This window comes from Topomyia yanbarensis, chromosome 2, assembly GCF_030247195.1.
Source record: "Topomyia yanbarensis strain Yona2022 chromosome 2, ASM3024719v1, whole genome shotgun sequence".
Taxonomy (NCBI): domain Eukaryota; kingdom Metazoa; phylum Arthropoda; class Insecta; order Diptera; family Culicidae; genus Topomyia; species Topomyia yanbarensis.
Window position 1 is genome coordinate 320,076,071 of NC_080671.1, and position 20,720 is coordinate 320,096,790.

Here is a 20,720-nt window from a genome sequence, read left to right on the forward strand (position 1 = left end):
CATCGCCGTATACGTCGAAATCGGGATTTGCTGTGGGTTAGTACTATGTGTAATTCCGGAACCGGAAGTCGGACCGCTTAGAAATTAAACTTTAGCCAATAGGAACGTTGTACCTTTCATTTGAGACCAAGTTTGTGAAAATGGGTATTTGATAAATAGGTATGACATTAACTTAGGGACTTGTCAGTTCCCCGGGGGCATCAAGAACCGTCATAGGTGGCCAATATGGTCAAAGCAACTTCGATGGGTCATCAATGATACGATATCTTTTTCTGCTCAAGATACTCCTGTGTCTTCTTGGCGTAATGCGGATGAGAAGTACACTTTGTCCGGCCAAAAGACGTACTTCCCATCCGCATGATGCTCCTTTAAGAATGGCAGAACAATTTTCTCAAGACACTCCTCCTGGTACACTTGTTGATTGATGGCCAGACCGCTCGGCTTGAACCGCGGCTTTGAAATCCCACTTCGTGGGGTCTTCGGGAGCGGAAAGTAACTTTCATCGTCCAGCACGAACGACGTCCCGCGGTAGTTCTTCGTCATCCACCGGGGGACCGAGTCTTTTTCCGACAGATTATGTCCTCCATCTTGAGGGTTCAGTGAATCAAGGTATGGGAGCAGTGATATTTTCGGCCGGCGTCACGCCAACTCTTTCCGTTCTTGTTGTCGAACAGCTTTTGCAAAGCTCTCTTCTTCTTCTTTGTCATTATCTTCGCCAAACGACCGCTACCGGTCTTCCGTTCCACGCTCAGGGATGCCAGGATCCGGTAAACTGTACTCACGGGCACATTTTGGTCTCGAAAGTGGTCTACCGTAAACTTTTTTCCACGATGACCATGCGTTTCGTAAAACCGTACAATATGCTCGCAGAGTGCTTGCTGTTTTGGCGCCATCTTCGATTGAACTGACAGCACCCGAGCGAAAAGATTCTCTTGGAGAGAAAAACAACTTACGCTCTTTACTTGAAGTATTGAAATCATTCTCATTTTTTTGTTGAACACCCGTTAGATTTTGTATACAAAATCACGTTCTCAAGTTATGCACGTTTAAAGTCAAGAATGCTGAAATCAATGTTCAAAACGGTGTTCGGACATTAGGCCGAAGGTTACTAGGCCAAAGGACATTCGGCCGAGTGGACGTTAGGCCGAATGGACATTAGGCCCAATGGACATTAGGCCGAATGAACATTAGGCCGAATGGACATTAAGTTGAATGGGTATTAGGTCGGATGTTTAATAAAGAGGAGGGAATGGGAACCGAAGCTTATCATGCACAGCCTTCGGGACTTCTCGGTATGAGCTATCTCGTTTGAACGAATCTTTTATTGTTTTCATTGCCTGGATAATAGAATTTTTCAATTCAAGTCCAAGCGCACGGATTGAAGCGATGTGGGGTAGCCACATTAGGCGTTAATAAAATTTATTTTTTACATTGCGTCGGCATCGATGTCTGGCCATTAGATCGTTAGGCAGAAGGATGCTAAGCACATAAAATCTGTCTGTAATCAAAACAAGCTATTCTATGACAATTTAATCATTTATGCATTATAAAGTCTTGTGCAATGTAACATTGGTAATTATTGGATTTATTTCGGATAAGCTGTCGTTCGGTATTTTTGAACTAGATTTTTATTTATCCGACGTTTCGACATAAATAAAGAACTAGTTTAAAAATACCGAATGACTGCTTAGCCAAATTAAATCCTATAAGAATATTATAATAAGAAAACATTGGTTTTAATCCAATTTTCTTCTCTGGTATGACCTAATGACCATTCGGCCTAATGACTATTCAGCCTAATGACCATTTGGCCTAATGACCATTCGGCCTAATGACCATTTCGCCTAATTTCTCGGAATCTAGTCGGGACGCACACTTACCACCATTCGTGAGAAAGCCCTTTGGCCCCTCCCCGTTACAATCCAGTCTGGTGCTGTTGGGAAAAGGGGTCTTCCTACAGCAGCCAAGTGTATTGTATTTGTAAGCTCTTACCTCCCTCAAAGCTTTTCGATTTCCAGCCTTCGTCAACTACGGGACAAGCTACTGTACTACGAAAACGTTGATAGTACCACTTGGAATGGAATATCGCTTTACAGTCTCCGATAAAAATCGTGACATTTTCTTCGTCGAAGAAGGGTTTGGTGTGCGGTATTGGATATGAAGTTTTTCGTTGCGACTGGAATCCGAAAATATACACTAGAAGTGGTGGATTCGTAATAGTTAGTCGCAGTTTAAAGCACGAATTGTCAAATATACTTGCTTGGATCACCTCGAGCAGGTTTGGGCGTTAATCGAGCTTGGTGACCGCTAGTGGATTTGTGTGCGTTGTACATCCCATCCGACTGAGCCCGTGATATCGAATACATTGACACACACTGCAGCTCAGTTATTAACAATCCTCGAGAATTCTAAAACAATTGATGAGATCATCGTACTGACAGACCTTGATCTCCCTAGAATTTCGTGGAAATCTTCCCAGGATTTCTTTAGTCGTATTCATCATATTGCCAACGAGAACGACCTTCACGTTGATCTTTGTTTTGTCAGCGATCAGGTTTCTGTTATATCAGTAGTAATGGATCTCTCTTCTCTAATGAAACCATTAGCACATCATCCTCCATTGGTCGTCACGATTGATCGCATCTTGGTGCATGGTTTGAATGTTTCACCGGTGCTCCTATTCTACGATTTCCGCAAAGCTGACTATCGTAATATCGCAGACCTTTTTTTCTACTTATTGGCTAAATATACTGACCCCCAATATATTAAACCTAGAACGTTGCACTGAGGTACAAATGTACCCCACGCCTTCTTTGCAGCCGTGTGAAGACGAGAATTCAGCGTTTACCGACCTGGGACCCTAACCATAATTCAATTTAGAGTTCCTAGTAAGAGTAGGAAAAGGCGGTATAGCCAGTTTGCTCAGAGCCTTCGTGGAAGCAGGTGTCAAAGTTGGCGTGAGGTACATTTGTACCCCAGTATACGGTTGCCGTTAGCGTTTCGTCAGGTTTCGTGCTGTCAGTGGAAATGTAACTTGTGACAATACCATTTTGAATACCGGTTGTTTTACTACGTAAGTAACAATTAGTATTATATAATCGTTTTTAATCATTTATTCAATTAATTTAATTTGGGGGTGGGTGTAGCGTAGTTGGTAAATCGATTGCCTTGTACGCAGCGTACCCGGGTTCGAGTCCCGACCCCGGACATAGGGTTAGAAATTTTTCATAAGAGATTTTTGTAACCCGAAGAGGCGAATGACCTTAAGGTTAAAACCTCTATTATCGAAATAATAAAAAAAATGATTTAATTTAATTTTGAAGTAGAAAAAATCGTTATAATTTTTGCTGATTTTTATTGTCTTATTGTTTATTTTTTATAGTTTTTCAAACAATGGTTCGCAAGTATAATTCGCGCACAGAAACTGCTGTAACAGTAACGTTGCATTTTACCAATGTATTACTAGTAAGAAATATTTTTTTGTAAATTTCAATATACATCCCATTACGTGGTATATTCCAAAACCCGATTTTTTATCTTTCGCTTTTCCAAATAATTGCACTTTTTAAAAAATATCGAAATTCCATTTTATACCGTTTCTAGAACATTCTTTCAACTTTAAGAATCATTTGATTTTTTTTTCATTCGGTTGATAATTCGCAAAGTTATAGTATTTTTTGTAAAAAAGTCAAACCCGCGATTTTTTCACTTTTTTTGGTTCAATCCAATTTATGTATCATATATTCAGAAAATTCCATACTTTCACTTACACAGCTGTTTTTGTAATTTAAAAACGAAGAAAATGATGTATTATACATTTCTTTTGTTTGCATTTTTACCATCGAGAATTGCGATCAAACGCCTGGGGTACGTTAGTACCCCAGTGCAACGTTCTAGGGTGAAAAACGCAAGTGCAGCGTTCTAGGATTAAAATGAAGTTGTTTGAGCTATTCATTATGGAACCTCTTGAGGTAGAACCCAGGTGACGATCAACATGGTTTGGGCTTTCGACTGCAACTAAACTGCTATTCCAAACATGCTACACAATAGAGAGTATGGAACGTCGCGCTCAAATCGATGTTATTTTCACAGATCTATCTACCCCTTTTGATAAAGTGAACAATGATATAACAACCGCTGAAATGGAGCGATATGGAATCAACGGTGGTTTGTTGCAGCTGTTTTGATCCTCTCCTACAGATCGAAAAATAGTTATTGTCATTGTCAGGCACCCAGATTTATTTTTTCATCATGAGCATTCCAGGAAAGTCACTCGGGACCGTTGTTGTTTCTGCTTTACTTCAACGATGTTCGTCTATTTCTGAAGACTTCACGCATGTCCTACACACACGATCTCAAGGTGACTCTTATCATCCGCTTTACTGAAGATTGCAGATTACTCCAACAACTGTTTTAAACCTTCGCTGATTGATGTAGCATGAACCGCATGTGTATAAATCCGAAGAAGATGCTCGGTATCTCACGAAAAAATGACTCGAGTTGTTTTAACTACCGTCTACTGGATACAAAAATTGAACTCGTTAGTCACGTGAAGGATCTAGAAGTGATATTAGATTCGCAACTTACGTTTAAACAGCACGTCTCCTATACAGATAGCATAGCATCCCGCATCTTCATGATTACCAACAAATTTATGGATATTTATTGTCACAAATTGCTGTACTGCTTTGCGTCGCGGATAATCCTGGAGTACTGCTGTGATGTTTGAAGTCCAAACTATAATAACAGCGTTAAGAGAATTAAAACCGTGCAACGGCACTTTTTACATTTTGCGCCTCGTACACTGCCGTGAAGAGATTCTGTCCGTCTACCCAGTTACGAAAGCCGGTTCCAACTGATGGAATCCCTGCTTGTTCGAAGGCATACACCAAAGGCTTTGTTAGTTGATTAACCTTTATCGAGGTCATCTGGATTGCCCATCCATTTTAGAACAGATTAAAATCAATGTCGCACCTCGAACAATGCATAACAACCTTATGCTCTGATTACCATTTCGGCACACAAATTATACTATGTATGAAGCCATTACTGGCCTACAAAGTATCTTAAACTGGGTCGTTTTAGTCTTCGACTAGAATATGACTCGCCAATCCTTGCGTCTTCGATTTTCCAGAACCTTCAATGGACCCGTTAACTTCGGCTGATTCCCTTATTATCTGTGGCATCATTTTTTTTTAATTCATTGCTATGATTATTTTAACTACTTTTTGTAATAATCTGACTGATAGTAATAAGTTTAGAATTACGACACCATTGGGGTTTCGAAATGTCTCTTAGTAAAAATAAGACCAATGCAAATTGTAACAAAGTACCAGGCTTCTACATCAAACATTGTTCGCTGCAAGAGTTTTTTCATTTAACAATCCTAGCAATCTAGGGTTCCTAACTTCACACCACTCCAAACGTAAATAGGCTCAGATAAATAGTCCTCTTACTGATTTACTGTCTTGTAAGGTAATCACAATTCTGTGGGTAATATCATTTGCTTGATATATGTATTTCTTATTTTCATAGACATTCTGATGAAGGGGCAATAAATAAATAAGTTTTCCGTACATAACCGCCTGCAACTGATGTGTATTGGCAACAGGAAGTAGAAACGATGGAACTTTGCTCGGCCGGAGCGATATTAATATTGATGTATGGTGAGTGATTGGAAAACTTTATCAAACTTCAGTAGTTTTATTAAATGGAAAGAAGCGGGTTTATTCACTCGTATATTGACTGGCTGCAAATCGGCTACACAAAGCATTTCCGCAGTCCGATACGGGGCGGATTTGAATTTCAATTTGACAAAACTTCTCGAAACTTGGAAACCGCGGAAGGAAAACGAAAATTTCAAAACTTTTTTTCTTTCACAGTTGATGAATAAAATTCTTCCTTTATCGGATTGTAGCTAGGGAAAATATGCCCAAGACGGACACTTCGGGAAAAAAAAACTCTATTTTAAATGAGCCGATCCTGAGATGACAAGCCGAAAACCCTCTTACAAAATCAGCTCGACAGTTTAAAGACATTTTCAATTTTCTAGTAAATTTCCTGTAACTTTCCTTTTGACATCGAGGCGACATTTGCAACTATTTGAACGACACAAGAAACCAATTTATGAATCAACTATATGGTCTGATGATTGAACTATGTCGTTAATGTAAATTCAGTTGGAAATTTTGCAAAGTATTACGCGGACCACTGCCTAACATAGGCTCGTTATTATATTAGGAATTGCGACCTTGGATAGTTCATACTCTTTTTTGGAAACATGAAAATTTCTAGACGCTTAGAAAAATGTGTAAAACTGCACGTTGACAGATCTTGCGCATATCGATTATTTTTGCCCTCTACACCACACGCCTCCCTTAAAGCATAAAAATGTTTTAAAATTCAGAATTCCATCTCAAGCGCACTTCCCCTACACTCCACATCCAGAATGTGTATCCGTACCGGCGGTCTCTCGAACGGATAGAGACATGCGTTAGTTCCCTGCATACTATTTATTATTATTTTTTATGCTCGTCGGGTGGATGATCCGGGTACGAAGGAACGAGTAACCGCAAAACTTCAATCGTCGAGAGAATGTTCTCGACACAGCATACCGAGTCGTGCACAGAATAATGCTACAAACGGAGAGGTAACCTCTCGAGTAAAACTCTTTCCGTATCGTTGAACAAGATATTTTGGGAAGAGTGTTTCACTTTTTGAGAATATTTTACTTCGCACCCAGCATTGTTCGTTTGGATAAAACTTTATCGCCTACTTGAAGAGCTCTTCGGCAGCAAACTATGGTCAACCACTGTGCAGAAGGGCCTCTTTACGTTCTCCTTTTTCCTCCGAAACTGAATAGTTATATTTTTACGTAAACTGTGGTTACTTCGTACTAGAGGTGGACATGACTGCACACTGATTATCTTAATTACTCTCCAGCCAGAAGTTGGCAGCAGTTTTGTTTAAACATTTCCCTTCCATTTCCGCTTTTCTTTCCAGGGGTGGACCTGGCCTAAGATGGGGAGCGTGCTACTCACGGCGTTGTTCATAGCGTTACATTTTGCAACCGGCCTGGCCAACCCAGATTCCAAGCGTTTATATGACGACCTGTTGAGCAACTACAACCGATTGATACGGCCCGTGGGCAACAACTCCGATCGTTTAACAGTAAAAATGGGTCTACGGCTATCACAGCTAATTGACGTGGTAAGTAAGGATTGCGTACGTAGTAGTATTATTGTTCATTGCGAATATAGTGTGATTTGGTGAACGTTGTAATGTTAATTCGTATGGAAGATTTACTAGTATTAAGATGCACTCATTTCTCAACAGAATACTTTTAATAATTCATTATAGGCGCTCGGTTTCAACATTATAGATAGGAATAGTTTCAGTTTTTTAATGTAAATAACTTCCATTGCACAAAACCCTATTTTGCTGCTGTTAGATTGGGGCCGCACACAAATTTCGGCATTTTTTCACCTTTCGAGTTCTCCCTTATAAGACTTTGTGAGATTTCTATTAACCCCACCCCCCCCCCCCTCAAAAATCTTCCCCATATTTTATAATTTAAATCAAACCGTTTTATTTTTAATCAAGCAAAGTATGGAAAGAAAAGAGACAAGAATAAAAATAAAACTGTAATTTCAGAAATTGAAGCCGAAAGTAATTACAATCGATTGGTACATGAAAAGTTATAGGTGAATTGCATTGAATTCGAAGTTATTTGGCAAATATTAATTTTATTTTTTTAGTGCGGCTTGTTTACAAAAGACATACCTTTCCAGTGGTGAAGATTTAAAATCGTTAAATAACAGCTGAGATATGACCGGTCAAAGTAAGCGTTCCCATGTTTTTGACCCCCTTGATATTCCGAGTGTTACTTGATAATTTAACAACTTGTCAACACCACTGTTCGACTGCTCTTAATGCTTGTTGAATTAAGTCAAAGATTTTTCCGATTCAAAGTCCAGTAAGTAGTACATCTAGGTTTTTTTACGCGGGGGTACGTACCGCGAAAAAAAAACGCGGTGATTGGAAAAACCGCGTTAATTCGAAAATCCGCGTGAAAAAACCGCGTTAATTCGAAAAAAAACTCCCCGTAAAAAAATCTCTAAAAGACTATTTTTCGAAGTTTTTTTTGCACGGATTTCGCAATAAACACGGTTTATGCAAAAATACTATGCAAAAAGTCCTTTTGAATTCAAAAGACACAGACTTTTTCCTGAAAAAATTCTAAGTCCTTTTAAATGCAAAGAACTTTGGCAGTTTTTTTGCGCGGATTTCGTAATTAACACGGTTTTTACCAAAAATAGTCCTTTTGAATGCCAATGACTTAGTAGATTTTCGGAAAGATGGAAGAGACAGGTCTGAACTCCTTACGACCTTACCATCTCAATAATATGGGTGTTTTCGGAATGGTCTTGACGAATAAGTGCCAGAAATTGATTTTTGGCGCCATTCTGAAATCCAAGATGGCGACTTCCGGTCTAGTGAAATTCGCTATAACCCATGCGATTTCGGAATGGTCTTGACAGAAATTTATGTTTGACGCCATTTTGAATTCCAAGATGGCGACTTCTGGCTTAGCGAAATTCTATACAACTCAAACAATATGGGTATTTTCGGAATGGTTTTGACGAGTAGGAGACAAATGTCGATGTTTGATGTTATTTTGAAATTCCAGATGGTGACTTCCGGTTCACCGAAATTGCCGCATGAAAAATCTGGGCAATCATCCAAAACACCCTCAAATATCTAATCATAAACCAGCAAAATGCAAAATATTTTTCTGTGTTCATCCAGAAGAGTGCGGCGAGAATGGAAGTGAGAAAAAAAGATGTGGTGTGAGTTGGGGGTTTGAATTGATTCAAATTAAACACATTGCTAAAATTCAAGTAAATTCAACTGTTCGATTAAAAATATATGTACTACAACCAGGCCCGATGAGAGGGGGGGTCAGCCGGGGCAATTGCCCCGGGGCCCGGATCGTATTTAGGGGCCCGCGGTTTTTCCCGGAAGATGGGCGAAAACGTATTCACAAAAGAGCAATAAAAATGGTGATTTCTTTGTAATTATTCATTTTATTAAATAGTCATATAATGAAAGCGGAAAAAATCGAAAGACATTTTAATTTAATAACTTGAGAATTCGAACTCCTGTTGTGGATACCAGAACTTTATTTGATATTTGACTTTTTTTTAAAAAACAAACTTTCGTAAGGGAGTTGTCTACTTTATGTACTAGATCAAAAAAGCCGAGTTTTATTGTTTGAATCAACGGAATACGCGCCGAACAGGAATGCAAGCGCACGGACGTATCCGTCCTCTTCTGCGTTCGATTCTTTGTTGGTGGTACCGGTTGTTGATTTGGAGATACTGAGAACGATTTTTATTGAATGAATTTTTGTTCCTGTAAGACCCGTAAATCTTGGTTTTGAAGCTTTTTGTGGGTTGCCACAAGGAAAGTATCTATTGTTTACGGTTATAGTGGGCGGACTTTTCTAAGCTACTTCTGTGCAATGTTTTCCGTGGTGCAGTGTCTTTTTGCAGAATTTGCGCATATGAATTTGCCCTGCGTTCATAACCAATGTTGTCTGATGAGAGGTTACATTTTTTTTATTAATAGCCCGCTTCTTACCCCAACAACAAAAAGCTCACAAACGGAGCCCCCTGGTAGTGGACACATCAGTTCTCAGCGTACAAAAAAAAGGTCAGCACAACAAAACAAAGTTACGAATCGCGGAAACGGTGAGAACAAAAAAAAACAATACGAGACCGACAAAACACAAAATTTGACAAGAAGCTACGGCGAGTACCCAGCGGAAAAAAATCCTTTTAAGGGTCCCATCGTAGCTTTGCAGGAAGCTCATAATAATTTAAATCTATTTATTACTAATTGCTAGAAAAAATGCATTTATCAATTGTTTTTATTAAAAAAATGTTAACCAATTATAGCTAAAGGAATAAGCTCGATTGGTGGTGAACGAAGTTTATATTAAAAATTCTCCTATTTTATTTTTTAAAATTAGTTTCAATTTTGCTTGGAAACGAGTGCGACATGTTATTTGCTTTAAATCAGTAGGAAGCTGGTTGAATAACTTAGGTCCGATGAAAGAAATGCGTCTTTGACCAAGGTTCGTGGATACTCTGGAGTATAATAAATGATTGGCTTGTCTAGTGCTGTGAGCTCGAATGCCTGTTGTAAATTCTAGATTATTATGAGCAATAGTATTATGCAAAGCATTGTGGATGTATATTATTGTTTGGTAGTTAATCAACCCAAGCAAAGGTAAAATGTTATGGGCATTATTATTGTATAACAAAATAGTAGGGAACATAAATGGTTTTTTATAAATAATTTTAAGACATCTGTTTTGAAGCGTTTGTAGCTTTTTCAGATTCGAGATACTGGCACGGCCCCACACAGATACAAGGTAGTTCAGCAATGAGTGGATGTGCGCATAATAAAATTTTAGAAGTACATGCTGGGGAACAAAAGAGCATACTTTACGCATAGCCCCACATAACGATGCAACTTTTCTCTCTATAGATGTTATATGCTCAATCCAGGAGAGTGTGGGGTCTAAGTGAAGTCCTAAATATTTGAAGCAGTTAGTTTCCTGAATTACAAACTGTCCCATTCTTGGGTCTGGAAGCACGCCTATAGCTCTTCTAGATGAACGAAACAGCATATATTTAGTTTTTGATAGGTTCAAGGAAAGAAGGTTTTCGTTGAAATACGTCGTTAGTGTTTTTAAATCCGATTCAATGTCGCGTACAATATCCAGGCAGTTGTTGTTAGGGTAGAACAACGCTGTGTTATCCGCGAAAAGACGAGGAGTCCCTTTTAACCCGAGTCTACCTAGGTCATTGATATACAATAAAAATAACAGTGGCCCAATATTACTGCCTTGGGGCACTCCTATTTCTATTGGTCTATAAGAGCTACACGAGTCTCCAATAGATTCGAATTGGTTCCTATAGGACAGATAGCTACGAATAATATGATTTGCTAATCCCCTGATACCATAGCATTCTAACTTTTTAAGCAGGATTGAGTGATCCAGAGTATCGAATGCTTTTTTTAGGTCCAGAAAAAGGGCACCAACAATTCTTTTGCTATCAATTTGACTAATGATGGAGTCAATTAGTTCGGTCATTGCAATTAAAGTGCTGCAGCCCTGTCTGAACCCATACTGGTAGTTGTAAATTATGTTGTGTTTGTTCAAAAACTCGAGTAGTCGAGTGATGAGCAATTTCTCAAGAATTTTATTGAAAACGCACAATGTTTAAATTGGTCTATAGTTGCAAGGTTGGTTTGGATCACCAGCTTTGAAAATTGGAATTACTCGGGCTATTTTTAAACAGTCTGGGTACCTGCCGGTTTGAATTATTAAATTAAAAGCTTTGGTTAGGATGTTTGCAAAAGTGGTACAGTTACTCTTAAGAACACTAGCGGGGATCTTATCAGGACCATCGGTTGATCTGCATAGAATAGTTATGTAAATAGGAAATTGTTTGTTGACAAGCATTCTTACCACAGGAAATGAGTTGGTAATACCCGGGAAAATGTTCCTCAAAGTTAAGTGATCCACTTCCTCGTATCTTGACATATTTTTTTATCACCATGTCAGGAGTGAGCGGAGATAAATCATGTAAGCGCACCTGTCTAGAGCCGTTGTATATATATATATATATATATATATATATATATATATATATATATATATATATATATATATATATATATATATATATATATATATATATATATATATATATATATATATATATATATATATATATATATATATATATATATATATATATATATATATATATATATATATATATATATATATATATATATATATATATATATATATATATATCCGGAGATGCTGTAGTTATCGTTGGCGGGTGCTTCGCGGAACGAATGACTGTTCTTGGTTAATGTTTGATATGATGTAATTACAGTGTATTAGCTCCTGCCAGATTGAGCACCTTCTGCACTTTAAGCAAGTTGTTTAATTTCTCGAATAGCTGGTCTTATACAACTTGTCTAGAAACCAATAGCAGTACAACTCGGCTACAGTGTGGCTAATTTTTGACGTGTATCTATAGCGGAACGATTTTTAGCTTCGACTATGAGTGAGATGAGAAGGTAGACTGACCTTAATTAACCGGTAATTGAAATGAATATTTTTTGTATATTTGTGTTTTTATAGCACTTTAAAGTATTTTTTTAAAATGCATTGCGTTAAGATAGAACAATAATTTTGGGCCTTGCTAAAGATGTTTATGATATCTATAAGAACCCAATTGTTATGTGCGAAATAAAGAAATCAAATCAGTTCAATTCAGCCACCAGCACCAGCAGTCGGTTGACCGATGTACTCGCATTTGTTTTATTTGTGTCTGATTCTTTATTACTGCGTTCTGTATCTTTGTTTTGGTCAGTTACTACATATTCCAACAGTGTATCAAAACCGGCTCTTACACTAACACATCCATTGCTTTCCAAAAAAATAAAATGAAAATTCTGATTAGAAAATTTTCTCGACAAACTTATATAAATATAAAATCTTTTCGATTTTATATTTTTAAACGAGAATGACGAGCTATATCTGCTACCTTCTCATCTTGCTTACAACAAAAGCTAAAAACTGATCCACCGCTACCAGTAGATAAATCTACCCGTGTATCGCTTTGTCTAAACCGCAGAAGCAAAATATCCTGCCCCAACCTACTATGTTGAACATGAACAATAATGAGTGTCGATCAAAGTAGAAAGTGTGTCAAACTCTATTCCTGTTTACTTTTCGAGATATGTCCTTAAAATTCACGTGTTGGAGAAGTGGAAAAAATATCAAGTTTACAAATGTAGCTAAAGATGATCAATATCTACACCCTACAATTTCACCATGTTAGACAGCATATTGATTATTCTTTAGACTATTAACCAAGCAGAAGCGTTAGTTCCGCGAAACGAAATATATCGTTGAATGTGGCAACAAGAATTCAGTACCTCTAGCGATAACACAATAGAAGTGCTAAACACGAGTTAGATCCGTGTACCTCTAATAACGTTGTTAACCATTGTGTACATTTTTAACAGGCCGGAAGGGTATTCGCGTACCCGTAACCATAGCAAGTTTAGCAGAAACAGTTTGATTTGAACAGTTGAATGTATACAATTCCTCTAACCAAAATTCAAATAAATAAGTTTAGAAGGGCCCAGCAGTAAATCTATCCTTGGGGCCCGCCGCGGCTCTCGACGGCCCTGACTACAACTACAATTTCCAAAAATACCCACATTGGCTGGGTTATAGAGTATGGTGCTAACTCGGAAGTCGCCACCTTGGAGTTCAACATGACGTCAAACATCGACCTTTGTCTCCTACTCGTCATACCCATATTGATTGGGTTATGGCGAATTTCACTAAACCGGAAATCGCCATCTTGGATTTCATAATGGCGTCAAAAATCAATTTCTGGCACTAATTCGTCAAGATTATTCCGCAAATATCCGTATTGATTGGGTTATAGCGAATTTCGATAAACCGGAAGTCGCTATCTTGGATTTCAAAATGGCGTCAAAATCAATTTCTGGCACCTTCTCTTCAAGTCTATTTCGAAAATACCCATATTGTTGTTGTGAGGGCCATAAGGAGTCTTCCAGACCCGTCTTCCATCTTTCCGAAAATCTTCTAAGTCTATTGCATTGAAAAGGACTTTTTTCAGGAAAAAGTCTAAGTCTTTTGCATTCAAAAGGACTTAGAATATTTTTGCAAAAACCGCGTTAATAGGAAAATCCGCAAAAAAACGCGTTAATTGGAAAATCCGCGCTAATTAAAAAATCTGCATAAAATAAACCTCGTAAAAAAATCGCTTAAAAACATGAGTGTATTTGGTAATCGTCAGCAAACCAGTTGTAAATCTAAGTTTATCTAGATTACCGAATAAGCCGTCGGCAACAAGGTTCCATAGCAAAGGTTACAGAACGCTACTCTGAGGACAGTCGCAAATACCCAATTTCTCTATCTCTGCCTGTCTCAGTGACGAGCAAAGAATGCGGTTCCTAAGCATTGCGTTTATCCAACCCGCAATACCTGCAAATACTCCATGACCGCGACGAACTGGAAGAGCACATTATCAAAAGCACTCGCAATATCTTTGAATACTTCAAGCTAGATTGCTTGAACAACAGGGCCTTTTAAATTTTGTAAACAACATCGTGAAGCAGAGTAATCGTGGATTTACCACACTGATATCAGTGGCGGATCCAGGGGGAGGGTCCTGGGGGTCCGGACTCCTCCCGAAATTTTTCAAGTTGTTGAGAAATTTTAAAATAGCTTCTATTTTAATTCATTCTGAACTCAAAATCATTCGAAACCAGGTTAGATTACCAAAAATGTTTTTAATTAAATGAGGTTATTACATATTACTTATTGTACAATGAACATTTCGGAATCGAAATTTCGGACCCCATCCGAATTTTTTTTCTGGATCCGCCCCTGACTGATATGCATGTTGCATTTTGTGCAGATGATCGATTATCCGTTCCAAAGCTTTTAGAAGACAGGAATTTCAGTTGACAAGCCAAAAACTGTTAGCTTTTTCATAGCTTGAGCGCCCCTCTTTGGGAATAAATCTAACAATAATTTCTCGTCCGCTTTCGGGATATACCCGGTAGCAAGACTGGTAAGCATAATCTTTTTTCAAGACATGTTTGAGAATATCAAATTATTTTTGCAACAGCATGGGAAAGATTTCATCTTTTCCTAGAGATTTGTATGTAGCAAAGCTGTGAACTGCCCACTTGACCGATTCATTGCTAACCAGAATGCGTGCTAACGCCCACGACTCTGAATCACAAGAATGTGAACATTGTTCAGCTCTGGATCGATACAACCAGGAAAGTGACAATTAAGAACATCTTTTTCGTCCGTCATAAAAACACCATCTCTGGTTTTTAAGGAGTTCATCTGAAAATCAATTCAGACTAGATATATTGATGCATAGGTTTTGCCAGCCAGCCTGCTGTGCAGATTTAAGAAATTTCTTATATGCACTACGAGTTGACTTGAAAGCCCTGGAGTCATCGCGCTGACACCGGCTCCACTAATTGTTGGAAAATATACATGAAATTTAATCGCCAAGTTGTCCAAATAAGTCCCGATTCGTAGATTTAGGATTACAGTATGTTACCATATTTAGGGTGGCATCAAGATGATCGAAAAAAAATATATTTATGATCGCATAGAGACGGTTCAGTTCCATTTGAAACCTGCCAATTTCCCAGCTCATGCGAAACTCTTTCAGGGCATAGCGTTATGTCTAACACCTCCTCTCTCCAAGATCTCGCAAAAGTTGGTCGGTTTCTTACATTCAGAATATGCAGATTTGTACCACTTATATACTCCATCAGTTCAGAGCCTCTCAAATTGTTATCTGCCCAAATGATGTGATGAGCATTTGCATCACTGCCCATAATATGCGGAATCCATTTGTGCTGCAATATGATAAAACGCACTTCAAATAATTTGAAGGTGATGGCTAATTATGCCGACCAATATACATACTTTTTGTCTATGTCACTGACAGTCAGAGTATCTGTGACTGCACATATATCGCGAGTTGTGAGCTCCGATATGAGACACATGCCTATAACCTTACTGGCAAGAGGCATTTCACGTGCTTTAGTCAGTTTAATCAAATAAATAAATAAATTAGAAAGCTGTACAGTTCATTTCCAATATATATCGCACAACTAGAGGATACCAAGAAAGTTGGGATATAAACGCATGTAGCGAGCTATATCAGGTTTATTTGGGACACAATCATATTTAGATTCTCACGATTTACGAAGAAAGCAATGGTCCACTGTGTCAGATTTGCCTAACACAGTAAGAGCAAAACCCAATATGTTCAGTGCAAGACTGGCATTAAGTCCTCGGCACGGAACTACACCTTGACTTAGAGACTCCTCTTTTCAGTCGCGTTTTACGACATGGAAGCAGAAACCCAGTGGCTTAATTTTTGGCCGGATGCCACACGGCCTCTGGTCAGGTTCGTCTATATTGTGCATTGGACAGACCGATTCTCAAGTTTGTATCACCGGCTTGGAATCCACATCACCTAACTTGTCGTTTAAAATTGGAATGAGTACAAAAAAGGTTCATGCGCTTAGCTCTTAGGAACTTGAATTAGTTATGGAATTTGCGTTTGGACTTTGTCTCATCAGAATCCGACACTAACTTCGTGACAGGACTAAGCTAGCACCGGGTTGACGCTAGCTCCAAAAATGAAGACACTAATTGTGTTCTTGAGCACACCCCAGGTCTTGTGTGATATCTGCTACTAAAGGAGTTCTGATTAAGTCGATAAAAATTAATGAAATCGAAACTTAGTTTAGCTTAGCAAGCCAATGCAATATGCACTATGCGAAACGTCGGAGGCAAAGTAAATATTCCATTTCGTCGCTGTTGTGCTATCTTATGACAAGCGCCATTTTGCACATTTCGAGAAAAACGATTTTTAAAGTTTGAGATTGAATATCTTGAAACTTATAAATGGTATAAACAATTCAAAGAAAACAAATGATGCTTCTATCTATTCTGCATTAATCTCTCAAATATTACGAAAATTGGTTAACTACATTGCGAGTTTTCTTTAAAAATGTAAACAAAAGTCGGTCTCACACGTGTCATAGGTGTGTATTGATGACAAAATTTGTATGGCGTGTCATAATCGTGCATGGAAAATTTTCCATAGAAAAAAAAATCATCAATTATTAACTTTTATTCATATCTTTGGCTTCATTTGGTCTATAAACAATCGGTGAGATGCATTTTGAAGGAAATGAGTCAGGGAATCTAGAAAAAATAGTTATTTTTGGTTACAGTGTTGCCAAATATACTATATTTCCAGTTTAAAACTTAAATTGCATTTTTCTCACAGTTCGTGCAATTTTGTTTCGAAAATGATTATGCCATTGTGTTTATCAGATAGTTTTACATATAAAAACATCTCATACATAAAGATAATTTGAGCGAATCCCCAGACACAGTCATTTGAAGCAAAAAATTAAAAATTTCTCAGCACGTAACCAAGCAGAATATCAAAATTCTGTAAACGCCACTTTGTAGAGTTTTTTGGACAAGTAATGTGGCATATCTAACTCAGTTTACCCCAAAATGGCGTTTGTCATAAGATAGCACAACAGCGACGATTTGTTAAATATTTCAAAGACTGAAAGCCGAATATAATCCCTAAAAAGAACTCCACCAACAGTCGTTAGTTTTCTCACAATCTCCTTAGCGGAGATCCGCAAAATTTACCACCGTAACGTGACGCCGACGCCGACAGTACAACAAGATGATGAGTTATATTCTATCAACGACCATGCGGTAAACTTGAGTGGACTGCCCAACTGTTACCAACAGAAGGCAAAGGATCCTTTAAATTTCCTTTCGATCATGTCCATATGAGCCGTATGAGTTTTCCGTTTTAAGTTTATAACTGCTTGGCTACAGAATACTTATCTTAAATTTGCCGAAAATAAACAAAAAAAACAAAACGATACAGCATAACTTAAGTTTACAGGTAATTCTGGCTCTACATTTCGGTAAAAGACTAAATGCGGCTGATGAAAAATGATAATTTTTATGTAAAAATATGCGATTATTGGTTGAATATAGTTAGAATGACCGCACGAAACATGTGTACCCATTTTACCCTACTTGTTCTCATGAACAACATGTGAAATTGTGCATGATCAATATTTTAAGAGAGGGTGAAGGCGGCTGATCAAAAGCAGTTTTTCGTATGTAATATAGTCTAGGGCAGTGATTCTCAACCTGGGGTCCGTGGACCCCATGAGGGCCGTAAAGTTGTTGTTGGGGGTCCGCGAAGAAAAATATATTTTCCAAGTGGAGATTGAAATTTCATGTCTTGTTTCCTAACAAATTGAAAATAAAATATTGATGGTATACAAAATCCATGTTGATCCTTGGGGATCCGCAGCAACCCAGGATGATTTCTAAGGGGTCCGTTGTACGAAAAGGTTGAGAACCGCTGGTCCAGGGTATCACGGTGTTCCTAAAACCGTTATTAACAAAAAAAACTGACCATAAATTTGTCATACGGCATTCGAAAGATACAGTATCCAAGCATCTTCTCAGTGAATTTCAAAATGATCCATCGAGGGATTCGAGAGAAATTGCAATTTGAAATTTTATGACACGTTTCATAAGGCTACCAGCAAACACCCACGGGTTTGGTCCTATCTCCACAAACCGTTTTTTTGTCTACTTATTTAGTACATGGCATTCGAAAGATATAGTAATCAAGTATATCTCCTGCAAGTTTGAAAATATTTCATTGACGGAATCGAAATTTATAACGGTTTGGATGTGGTATGCAGTCATAGATGGGTTTTCTACCAGACTTCAAGCGTGAATCCATGTTTGTCCATTGACTATTTAGATCGTTTATACGTGTCGCGGTTTTTAAAGGAAAATCTTACCATTTAAATGCATAAATATAATGTACAAAAGGTGTTATTTATATGGTGCACTGAAAAAATATGAAAATAGGGTTGTGAAAACTGTGAAAACTAAAAAAAATGAATGAAAGTTGGAATGTTTACTTCAAAAGGCCATATCTCAATGGTTTGTTGACCGATTGTAATTATTTTTTTCATTATTGAACAGGTAAACGTTTTATTGTTAATTTACATTAAGAAGAATATAAAACAGAGTCATCTACAGGCGATATAGTTGATCTCAACTATATGTATTTTCATTATTTAGTAAATATTTTTGTCTTAAAAATAGCTGCCTATCCATTTTTATATACTAGTTGATTGCAATTGCTGTATAAACATCTGAATGTCAAATTCTCATGATAAGTTCAATTCGACAATAAAATTGACAATAGTTAGAGATATGAGCAGATGAACTTGTACTAATAACATCCCCTTTGACCAGTTTTAACATCTGTCAACCCAACCAGCCATTGTACAAAATTTCCAACAAAAACCGTATCATAACATAAATTGATCTGAATCAGCAAATACCTTCATATTTTTTGAATTTATGGTTTAATTTTTCCATCATTTGTAGTTTGTGTTCGTTGCATTCAACTAATGTATAGGTCATCGTTTTGAATACAAAGATATTCACTAAATAGTGATAATACATATAATTGAGGATAATTATGTTGTCTATTTTTTGAAGTAGGCAATTCTATTTTATATTCTTCTTAATGAAAATTAACGATGAAACGTTTACTTGTTCAATAATGAAAAAAATAATTACAATCGGTCAACAAACCATTGAAATATGGCCTTTTGAAGTAACCATTTCGACTTTTATCCATTTTTTTAATTTACACATTATATTTAACGTTTGGTAGACAACCCTATTTTCATATTTTTTCAGTGTACCACATAAATAACACCTTTTGTACATTATATTTATGTAATTAAATGGTCAGGTTTTCCTTTAAAAACCGCGACACGTATAAACGATCTAAATAGTCAATGGACAAACATGGATTCACGCTTGAAGTCTGGTAGAAAACCCATCTATGACCGCATACCACATCCAAACCGTTATAAATTTCGATTCCGTCAATGAAATATTTTCAAACTTGCAGGAGATATACTTGATTACTATATCTTTCGAATGCCATGTACTAAATAAGTAGACAAAAAAAAATTGTTTGTGGAGATAGGACCAAACCCGTGGGTGTTTGCTGGTAGCCTTATGAAACGTGTCATAAAACTTCAAATTGCAATTTCTCTCGAATCCCTCGATGGATCATTTTGAAATTCACTGAGAAGATGCTTGGATACTGTATCTTTCGAATGCCGTATGACAAATTTATGGTCATTTTTTTTGTTAATAACGGTTTTAGGAACACCGTGGTATCGATTGAATATACTTAAAATGACCACACGAAGCGTGTGTAGTCTAAACTGGTTCAAATTTATATGGAAGAATTTATTTCCAGCAGAATACAAGTTCCACCAGGCTGTATTGATTCCTTTTATGGTCCTTAGTAATTATCCAAATTTTGGTATCGATCGGTGGTGTCCACGAACCCTCCAGAAATATCAAAGTTTAAATGGAGATTAGTATGGAAAATCGGGTAACATTGAAAATAAATTCTCAAAAAATCACCCCAACAATCAATTAATGAGAACACTATAATTTTTTAAAACATTCTTCTAGTGAACATATTCGTGGAACATTGTAAGTTTGTAAAAATTCGCTGAGAAAAGATATTAACTAAAAAACTGCACGACCTCAAAACAAGTTGATTTTATTATTTATCATGGCAGCCCTGTTCGAATAGAGGCATTTCCCATAGGCGAGTGGTGCACAGTGACTCAAAACAGCGTTTTGAGGTACTTAATTGATTGGAGTCAAAACTGTTCATATTAGCGATTTCACATATTCTACAATGTTGTGTGTGAAAAGCGCCATCTTTTGGCAATATTGGTTTTGAAAAGAGTTGATCATAGTAGGCTATAGAAAATTTAATTTTTGAGCCGAAAGAGATGGCGCTTGGCAGTCTTCAACAAAGTTGTAGAGGAGAGTATTTTTATAAATTTGCAGAAGACATGTTGTCTCTGTCACTAACAGTAATTGAGTTATGAGATGTATTCTATGATGAACTCCTTCAATTCTTATTTTTGCTTATAAC

The 20,720-nt window shown here is 37.4% G+C and overlaps 1 protein-coding gene across 4 annotated transcripts in view; it reads left to right on the forward strand.

Moving 5' to 3' along the window:
- LOC131683743 (acetylcholine receptor subunit alpha-like 1) overlaps positions 1–20,720 on the forward strand; it is a 343,079-nt gene that overhangs the window by 240,984 nt on the left and 81,375 nt on the right. For 2 of the 4 annotated variants that reach the window (XR_009304555.1, XM_058966002.1), the window contains exons 1-2: positions 5,505–5,666; positions 7,003–7,209. Coding sequence is in view for 3 of the 4 variants with exons in the window: in XM_058966002.1 (XP_058821985.1) it covers positions 5,664–5,666; positions 7,003–7,209 (210 nt within the window). In the remaining variant the exon portion in view is untranslated. Of the gene's footprint in view, positions 1–5,420; positions 5,476–5,504; positions 5,667–7,002; positions 7,210–20,720 lie in introns of those variants that run through there. The other 2 variants (XM_058966000.1, XM_058966001.1) reach the window with 2 other exon arrangements.